This window comes from Cucurbita pepo, chromosome LG17, assembly GCF_002806865.2.
Source record: "Cucurbita pepo subsp. pepo cultivar mu-cu-16 chromosome LG17, ASM280686v2, whole genome shotgun sequence".
Taxonomy (NCBI): Eukaryota; Viridiplantae; Streptophyta; class Magnoliopsida; order Cucurbitales; family Cucurbitaceae; genus Cucurbita; species Cucurbita pepo.
In genome coordinates this window covers 1,691,476-1,701,865 of record NC_036654.1, presented here as the reverse complement: position 1 = coordinate 1,701,865, position 10,390 = coordinate 1,691,476, and the positions used below count along the sequence as shown (strand labels likewise).

General features: G+C 31.0%; 1 protein-coding gene across 1 annotated transcript; it reads right to left on the bottom strand.

The window, feature by feature from the left end:
* Positions 1-4,106: 4,106 nt before the first annotated feature.
* On the bottom strand, positions 4,107-4,969 carry LOC111778993. Its single transcript, XM_023659016.1, has 2 exons — positions 4,788-4,969; positions 4,107-4,656 (listed from the first exon to the last, which is right to left on the bottom strand). Exons 1-2 carry the CDS (start codon positions 4,907-4,909, stop codon positions 4,497-4,499), a joined length of 282 nt encoding a protein of 93 aa, XP_023514784.1. The 5' UTR covers positions 4,910-4,969; the 3' UTR covers positions 4,107-4,496.
* Between the last annotated feature and the right edge of the window lie 5,421 nt (positions 4,970-10,390).

The window sequence follows — 10,390 nt, the reverse complement described above, 5'->3', positions numbered from 1 at the left end:
AAATTTAAAATTTAATGATCTATTAAATACTTTTTGAAATTAAATGACCAAATATAGATAAATTTAAAACGAATATATATATATATATATATATTTGCTAAAATTAATATATTTCGTCTCTATAATTCATAATTGAAACATTATATTTCAAGTATTTGCTCATAAATTTATGATATTTTTTACGTTAAATTTTAAAGTTATGAGGCGATATTATCGTTTCTATACTTTTAATTTAATGAAATTAGAAGAAAAAAAATTAAATACCAAACTTATAGAACAATTAAATTATCGAACCAAAACCACCCGTGAAGCCAAAGCTCAAGAAAATTTAGATTTTTTTTATATACAATATTCTATTTTTATTCAATTTTACAATGATCACCATAGCCTAGCTCTTTTTGACCAAATTTAATTTTAATTTAACAAAATATAAACATTATTTTAAATAAATATAAATATATATATATATATATATATATATATATATCATATTAATTTATTTTTAAAAAGAAAACTGATTACAATGATCTGACCGTTGCGGATTTTTTTATTTAAATTAAACTATTTTTTAATTAATACGTCGGTTCCATAATTCCGTTGCCACGCTCCGTATAAGATTTTTTTTTTTTTGGTTTAAATGAAATTATTATTATCGCATAATTAAGAATTATGCTGTTTTTAAATTACTTTTTTAATATAATTTTAAATTACTGTTTTTAAATTCCATAATTCCTTTGCCACGCTCCGTATTAGTATTTTTGTAAATTAAAATTTATAAATAAGAAATTGACACGTGATTAAATTATTGTTTTATTGACATACTAATGTATTTGAATGTGTTTTAAATTAAAAGAATGTCACTTAAATATAGAATAAAAATTTTATTGATGGGATCGACCCGCTTAGTTGGATCTAATTTAAAATATTTAGTATATTAAAAATAAATTTGAGCGGAGTTAAAGATGATATACACACTGTTTTGATATGCAAACTACTTTTATCCAAAGAATCGTGACTTGTCAACAAAAAGTTACTTAACTTAGCTTGAAAATTAAGCTTTTAGCATACAGTTCATTAAATTTGCTTTTTTTTAACCGACTCATCGAATTAAATAACTGTGTGTCGTAACAACGGTAGAAAACTATTTATATATTTTGTATAGTTTTATTAAAATTATTTATTTAAAGATGATTATTAATATTGATGGCTAAATATATTATTTATAATATATTTATTATTCCATACAAATTCTTGTTTTATTAATAAATTATTATAATAGTATAAGATTTAATATAATTTATTTCATCATATAATCAAATATAATTATTAAATTTATTACAAAAACAAATTTAAAAAGCCTAAAATTTAAGGTAAATAAATCAAGATTAAATGAATTAAATTATTTTATTTATTTGATTTAATATTAATATTAAGTAAAATAATTAACTTATTAATTATTTAAAATTAAATAATATAATAAAATTATTATAAAATCTAAAATATATATTTGGTTTATATGCATATAAATTCTCAGCCATTTTTTGGTTTATTATTATTTATAGTTGCATGTGGGAATAATTTTTGGCGTTTATTGTAACCTTTTTAATTCTTGAACATTAGACAGTTGTACCTAGTTTTGGTACAAAATTTAAATAAATAAATAAAATTCTAAACCCGGAACCTCGACTTCTAAGGTTATGGCCCGAGACCCTACCCGACCCTCTCCAAGCTTTGTCTTCGACACTTGTGTCATATCGTCCTCTCCAAACTTATCTATGTCTCGACTTGGTTTTAATACACACTCTTCTTGGTATGTCGAATGATGCACCGTTCTCTTCCGTTGCATCATGACATTTATTTATCTCGGACCTCACGTAGTCGAATGGGCATCACTTGAGGCCCGTCACTTGTCGGTCCACGTCTGGGAATCTCAACCTATAGCCACCATTGTCATTACTCTCGACGTGAACTGCATGTCGCTATCACCATGGTCGCATATCATTATTATTAAAATATATATTAGTTTAATAACTCATTTAAAAAATGGAAAAAACATGCATATTAAATGTATATAAAAACAAATTCTCCACCAAACATTTAATTTTTTTAATTAAAGTCAAACCAGAAAATAAAATTAATAAACATGTTTTTTTTTTTAATTATTTTTTTGTATTAAATTATTTATAACGCTAGTGTTTCCTTTTTCTTTTTCTTTTTCATTTTTTACTTTTAAATTTATAAACTTTTCTTAACCATGGGGTTTTCTGTTGGGCTGCGACGAAATGATTGGAAATTTTTAGTTTGGGCTTAGAGTATGGGCTTTAAATTAGTGGGCCTAACTAGAAAGCCCAATTTTTTCAGAAAATAAAAATAAATAGTTTTTTTTAATTATTAAATGAATATAGGTTTATGATATTGCCATAATAGCTAAAATGTTAAATACAGATTTTTAATAATTTTGAAGTTACCGATTTGCCCTTATACCAACTTTTTTATTTTCTATTTTTTTTAAGTCGAACTATTAATTAAAAAGGTAAAAATATAAAGTTTCAATTAAATTATACTATTACCAAACTTTATTAATATTCAATTTTCGACATGTTTATTATCTTATTATCTTAGTAGAGTCTTCGAGTGTATCGTAAAAAGATGTCGTAACAATTACATTATTTTGTGGTCTACTTACAATAGTGACATGTCGTACCCTTTTCGACCAAAAAATCATCCATTAGCTATGCGACAAGACAGACCGCTCATATTAGCTCCGTCTATCGCTATTAATCTCATCCAGAGGGATGGTAATTAAGTATCTTAATGAACGTGTGTTTTGGGTCTGCTCTACCTCAGGGTATCAGTGCTCTTTTTTTTTTTCTTTTTTTTTTTTTCGAGTTGGAATAGAAGTTCATTTTAGCTCTGTCTATCGCTACCTTGATTGTTCATCCTCTATAAGAGCTGAGGCAAATTTCTACCATTTCTACTCATCATTTGTTGAGCTCGACAATATCCTCATGTGGTATATGGTCGTTCTCGTTGAGAATGAGGCCAAATAGGTGTGACTTTCACTATTCTTTGTAGGTGATGATTTTCATCTGTTCGCCTCTATATTGATTTTAATTTATATTTTTAATATTTTCGTTCAACGTTGATCATGATGAGCATATTTTACCCCAAAAAAAAAAAAAAAAAAAAAAAAAAAAAAAAAANTACAATGAACTCTAGATATTCATACGATAGCAGCAGTAAATTTTGTTTGACTTGCAAAATAAATAAATAAAATGCACACTAGTATGGTGCTTACGGGTACGGCCATGCTTGTTCAAGACGTGTTGTCTTTAGTCGCGTGCGTGGTAGATGTCTCAATCATGTTTGTTTATGACATATGGTCCATAGGTGCATGCCCGTTCCAAATCCATCTTTACTTGCTTTCGTATTAAATAGATATTTACTATAATTGTTGTATTAAATAGATATTTACTATAACTGTTATGTCGATATGGGGGTGTACGACCGTTCACCAAAATTATGTCTACACCGAGCTAAAATGCCGCAAAATGTACTACAGGGGATGCAACTAATTATCAATTCTTCCTATTCGGGTTATATGCTTTCATAGATGTCGTTTACTTGTCCTACCTAGGTTATATACTTTCAAAGTTGTCGTATACTCGTTTTTAGCTTATGATATTGTTCTCTTTAAAATTGTTATAAACGCATTTCTTTGCTCATGTTTCTAAAATATTTCTCTCAAACGTGAGTCGAAACTCAAGCAAACGCCAATGTTATCCGCAAAATCCAAATTTCTTACTGCTGACTTGTTCGTTGGATTAGAATAAGTGTCACACTACCGGCACAAGCAAGATTGTATGTATTAAATTAAAAAGGGACCATGCTCTATGTAATAATCACATAAAGCACAACTTACACTAATCTAGTTCAATTTTTTTTTAGATTTTAAAAAGGAAAAAAAATAAATATGAAAATATTTCTAATCATAAATTAACCTGAACTAAATATTCAGTACATCTATAGTTTTATTTAAATATTAAATAACAAAGTACATAGTACTTGCAGTTTTAGGAAATAAAACAAAACGAAACGAACAAAAATGGAACACGAAATGTACCATACATATATATGGATCTGTGCCCTGTATTTTAAAATAACAAAAGAAAATTACATCCCTCTAAAAATTAAAATTAAAAAATTAGGATTCTAGTTCATATAACAATTTATATGAAATTCAAACTTTTTTTATTTATAATTTAAACAAAAAATTGGAAAGCTGAGTAAAGAGATTGAAGCAGAACAGTTTTGTATAACCTCTGCCAATCGATTCTTCTCCACAGGAAGAAATCTCAATCTGAATTTCCATTTCTTTCTCTCTTTTTTTGTTTCTGTGTTCGAAGAACACAAATCTTTTCCTCTCGCATTTGAATCTGAATTTCCTTTTCTTTCTCTGTTTTCCGTTCTTTTTCTCAAAATTTCTTCATCGGAACTCACGCCACTGCAACTGTATCCGTCCTTACGTTCTTCTTACCAGACGCCGTCGTTTTATCCGCCGCATACGACGAAGACATTCTCCAGCTCTTCTCCTGCGCTTCGTCCATTTCAATCTGTTCCTGCCGGCACTCTTTGCTACAGAACGGCGTGTTTCCTCTGAAATCAATACGATTCGGAGCAGATTCCGTCAGTATCGTCTCACATAAATTTCTTCCAAAAAAAAAAAAAAAAAACCCAGAAAATGAAATCGGAACGAAATGAATTGAATTCGAATCACAATCACTCACTTGTACATGAAAATGTCTCGGTTGAATCCGAGCGGCCTCCGGCAGAGGAAGCAAGCTTCGAGGAAATGAGATTCTTGCCGGTGATCATCACCGCCGCCATGGTACCGCATTCCGTTCCTCATATAGAAGAGAAATTTCCACTTCGAAATCGAGAGATTAGGGCTAGAGTGAGCGAGAGCGCCGAATGTGGGAAAAATCGGAGATCTCGGGCCGTTTTATAGTCGCCTGAATCAGTGAGGAGTAATCCTCTACTTCGTAGCACACGGGATCTCCATGAGCTTTACATAACCTCGTGATAACAACGGACGTGGAGGAAATTGATTGGCTACACAAACCAAAACCATCGTAGTGTGCGATGTACTGGAACATTTAATATTGTAATTAAAAAGGTTATTGTACTTGATTAAATTCCAAGTGGCGTTTATTTAGATACCAATTGAGTTAATCTAAAGGCACAGTGCATGTACCTATTCCTTTAAAAGGAAGGGACACAATAAATTTTAATAAATTTAATATTTGGTCCTTCCTTTCTCTAGTAATTTTAAGTCCACACCATTTCTTTTAGTTATTTACATTTTAAAGACCATTTGGGCCCATTTTTGCAAATATTAGAGACAAAGAAATTGAAAATCAACAGACAAAAAGATAAAATTTTGATATTGGTCCTTCCTTTCCCTAGTAATTTCAAATTCACCACATTTATTTAGTTATTTGCATTTTAAAGACCATTTGGCTCCATTTTTACTAATATTCGAGAAATATGTTCGAAATCGAAACGAGCAGATAAAGATGAAGTTTTGATAAGACGAAGGAAGAAAAGTGTCAATAATCTTCTCGATGAAGATATTAAGAGAGAACGGACAGCAAATTGCAATCATGTTATATATAAATGCGACACATAATATGACGAGTCGAAGTCGAAAGGTAGGTGATTAAATATGTGGGTCCTAATGGGGTGAAAATAGGATTTAGAGAAAGTTGGGGGAAAAAAAGAAATAAGATGCACAAAATCTAGGCTGCTCTTGTCTGACAGTCAGATATCCAAGTACAGTGAAGGGGAGAGTGGGTGTATTGGTAATTTAGCGAAATATTTGAGGGCAAAAAGGACAATTCAGTAAAGCATCATAATTTCTCTGGAAATTCAAAGGGGCCCACAGGGGGGAAAGAAATTAATATTCGGAATATTATGATATTTGTTTTTAGAAAAAGCGAAGAAATTATTATTCTTGCTGACTAGACATCGGCCCCACTGTCCAATCAGAAGCCGACAGCAACAACGAAGCATGAAACTCTTGGCACGATATACGAGGTCATTGTCCACTTCTCTGCCCGTGTCTCTTGGGCAGCCTTACAAGTTTGCCCGTCACACGTGTGCCGGAAACCGTAGCACCAGAAACCACAACCGAGCTATGTGGCGGCTGATTAAGGACATTAAATTAATAAACAGATTTAAAAAATTCTTTTTGATATTTATGGCTGTTTTTTTTTTAAAGTTTAATTTTAGTTTAGTGAAAAAAAAAAACATTTTAAATGTCGTATAATTAAAATATCAAAATAGATTATTTCAAATTATGGATATTAGTTTCTAATTTTTAAAACTTTTTAGTATTTCATATTTAAAACTAAATTTTTTAATCTATGTAATCATATTCATATAAAAAATAATAATTTAAATAAATTAAAATTAAAATCTCACGCATTTTAAATGTGTCAGGCATGTGTAACAACCTTAATTTTTAATAAAAAAATTGGGTGATTATAGTTGATATCAAAATGGTACTGCCTCTTCCAATAATATATGAGTTATGGACGATGTGCATGTGACACTCAAGTAAATGAGAGTTATATGAATGAACCAGTACTCATCCGAACGAGAGCAGTTGTGAGTAGATGACTGATAAATATTTAAAATAACCGAAAGTTATTATCTATATGGGAAGTAGTATAGTCTACCGTCCCTCCTGGTACTGCCTCTTCCAATAATATATGAGTTATGGACGATACGCATGTGACACTCAAATAAATGAGAGTTATATGAATGAACCAATACTCATCGGAACGAGAGCGATTGTGAGTAGATGACTGATAAATATTTAAAATAACCTAAAGTTGAAGTAATGTAGTCTACAGTCCCTCCTGGCATTAGATTGGAGTGATGTGGCAGTGCCACGCAAGAAAGCAAGGTGGGTCCCACGTCTAATTTTGGGGGGTGTAGTTGAACGTCGGGATGACGTGGGATGGACAGAGTGGTGGTGGAAGCCAACTTGTAATGGCGAAGTAATCCAGATGTCAATATCGAGGCCAACTTGATTCCCTTATTTAGTGCGAAAATAAATAAATAAATGAAGATATTTAAATTAATAATTTCTGTATATAAAAATAAAAACATTTGATAAATAAAATATTTGTTTTTAGACATTAGAAGCATGGGAATTTAGATTGGCACATGGCCCACTTGAGTTATTATTTTTATTAATTTAATTATTGTGATATATTTCAATATGGGCAATTATAGTATGAAATTTTTCTATACTATATAACATTATTGAATTTTATAAATTATCATATTACAATTATTTATTCCTTCGATTAATTTTGAAGACTTTTTTTTTTCTTCATAATTATTTTTTTCCTCCCATGTTCTTGGAATCTATTTTTCCTGTGTTTCTCAATAATTTTCTTTGTGTTTTTATATGTCGGGCCATCCGAGCTTCAAATGATCCATTAAATAGGTGCCGGTAGAGCTTCAAATTAGACTTAACTTATGGTTGAACCTCCCTGATCTCGTCAGATTTCACCTAAATAATAACCGATTGTAAAAAATTAAAACAAGATCTTAAGGGTGTTTCCGAGTTTAAACCTCTCGTAGCCTTGTTTACTTGATAGATGTCTAATTTTGTGAGATTTTTTATAAGAATGTGGAAACATCTCTTTAACCGATGCGTTTTAAAACTGTGAGACTGATGGTGATACGTAATGAGCTAACAGTATCTAAAAATTGTGTCGAACAAAATCCTTTTCGTAGTTGATATTGTTCTATTTATATATTTACACATCGAACAATATCAACTATTTTACTAAAACAAATCTTTTAGCTCCCCTTAATCTATCGCTACCTTAAAGAACGAAAGGTAAGGGATCGCTTTTCAAAGCGATGGCTGCTACATGAATGGAATATTCTAAATCGTTCTTTTCTAAATCGGTGGTCATTTAGATCATATCAAAGTGAAATATTGGCTTGTTCCCTTACGCACACAAGGGTAACGAGATTGTGATATCCCACATGGTTGAGGAGGAGAACAAATCACCATTTATAAGGGTGGAAACCTTTCCTTAGAAGACGCGTTTTAAAGCGTTGAGGGGAAGCTCGAGAGGGAAAGCACAAAGAGGACAATATCTGCTAGCATTAGACTCCTACTCATAATTAGTATGGTCAACATTTCTGCACATGAACCCATCAAATCCCAAAGCCTCTGGCCGAGGCCCATTGCATTTGAAGATGCCATCTCGAGGATCCACCACACCTTCGTTTGAAGATGTATTTCTAGTTCTGGTCCGCTTTAACCTGTTATGTATTGTCGTTAGCCTTGCCGAGGTTAAAATATCTATGGTATGGAGAAGTTTCTACTTATAAGGAATGTTTCGTTTCTCTCTTAACGACACACCACCCAATTTCTAGTTGTAACGCTTCAAGCCCACCGCTAGCACATATTGTCCACTTTGGCACGTTACATAGTGTCGTCAACCTCATGGTTTTATAATGCTTCTTCTAGGGAGAGTTTCCATATCCTTATAAGAAATGTTTCGTTCCCTTCTACAATCAATGTGAGATCTCACAATTACACAATCCACTCCTTAGCTATGATATCATTCGTAACAGTCTAAGTTCACCCTTAACAGATATTGTCGACTTTTCGTGCATGACATACCACTAGCTACTAATGCATGGAGCATTGAGTATATGTTGGGAGTTTGCTTTCGCTAGTACTGCCACAGAAGAATTGTGATCGATCGCCATTCACAATAGGTCGAGTTGGGTCAAGTCAAAACTTTTTAAAAATTCAATCAAATATAATTTGAAGAAAATTCATAAACCAAAAAAATTTCTTAATATACATGTCTTATTTTAAGATTACTTTAAAATCTTGATTTAAATATTGCTTAATATAGTAAATAAATAAATACATACTTAAATTAACAAGGCAAAAGGAAAAAAAAAAAAGAAAAATTAGAAGTTTCTCCAGAGTCAACGATGAAAAATGAAAATTTAATTAATTATGTTTTAAAAATTAATTAATGATAAAATTTGACTCATGAGACTTAGTTTAGAAATTACAAAAGTCAAACTTAGATGTCTCGTGTCACGGTCATGCTTGTTCAAGGCGTGTTGCCAATGGCCACATGGTAGTTCTCTCGATCTTGATTGTCCTGGACATGTTGTCCATGGTTGCATGTATGTTCCAAACCTCTGTTACGTGCTTTCGGTTTTGATTGTCCTGAATATGTTGTTCATGGTTGCATGTATGTTCCAAACCTCTTTTGCTTTCATTCTAGATAAGCTTTTGTCATTTCATGTTGGGTCAATACAGGGTGTATGAACGTTCACCAAAACCATGTCTACACATGCCAGGCCTAAAATGCCCAAAAATGTATATAGGAGGATATAACTAATTGACACTTCTTCGTACCCTGAGTTATATGTTATTTAAGCCGTGATATTTCTTAATTTACTTCTAATCATATAATGTTGTTTTCTTCAATTCTTCAAACCGCTTTAAAATGTACTTTCCTCGCGCACGTTTTCTAGACCTTTTTCTTGAAACGTGACTTGAGGTCCGAACCTACGCCGATGTTATCCACGATGTCCAAATTTCTCACGGCTAACTTGTTCGCTTGGTTAGAACAAGTGTCGCACAATCACCGTCTCGTTATTGCAAGAGTGCGATTGTGACATCTAGCATATGAATTTTATTATCTTAGGTTATGAATTTGACTAAACTTTATAAACTCACACATTTTAATCTCAATAATTACACATTTATTATTTGTTTTCTTGATACAAGAAATGATAAGGGTTGACGGTGTTGCATTTACAAAGCTAGAGGTCTTAATAGGGAGCATTCACGTATACAATATATATATATATATATATATATTATAGTTTATAATAGAAAAATATATATTTCTTTTTATATGTAAAAATTGTGAGGGCTACGCTCTTCGTCTCATCTTTAACCTCGTTTATCTAACAGAGATTAATATATTTCCAAATTAGAATTCTTGTATAATTTAAGGTAGGTCTCCGGTAAATAAGTATCAGTAACAAGTAAATGGGCTTTTATATTTACCTTTTCCATATTAAAATACGTTTTTATTGTTTATATAATATCAATGATATGAACTAAAAAATATTTATATTAAAAATAGTAATCAATCGGTCAACAAATTAATTTTTAAGTTAAATATATGTTTTAGTCAATTTTACAGTGACCATGACCATAACCAGTTGAGATATATTTATATTTTAAAATTGATCTATAGTTAAAAAAATTTATGTGACAATTCATTAATATTTTCTATATGTTTGATTCAAAAAAAAAAAA

Excerpts from the sequence above, each read along its gene's own strand:
- LOC111778993 (XM_023659016.1), bottom strand. The coding sequence starts at position 4,909 with ATGAGGAACGGAATGCGGTACCATGGCGGCGGTGATGATCACCGGCAA. Across the intron at positions 4,657-4,787 it reads CGAGACATTTTCATGTACAA|AGGAAACACGCCGTTCTGTA; the intron begins GTGAGTGATTGT and ends TATTGATTTCAG.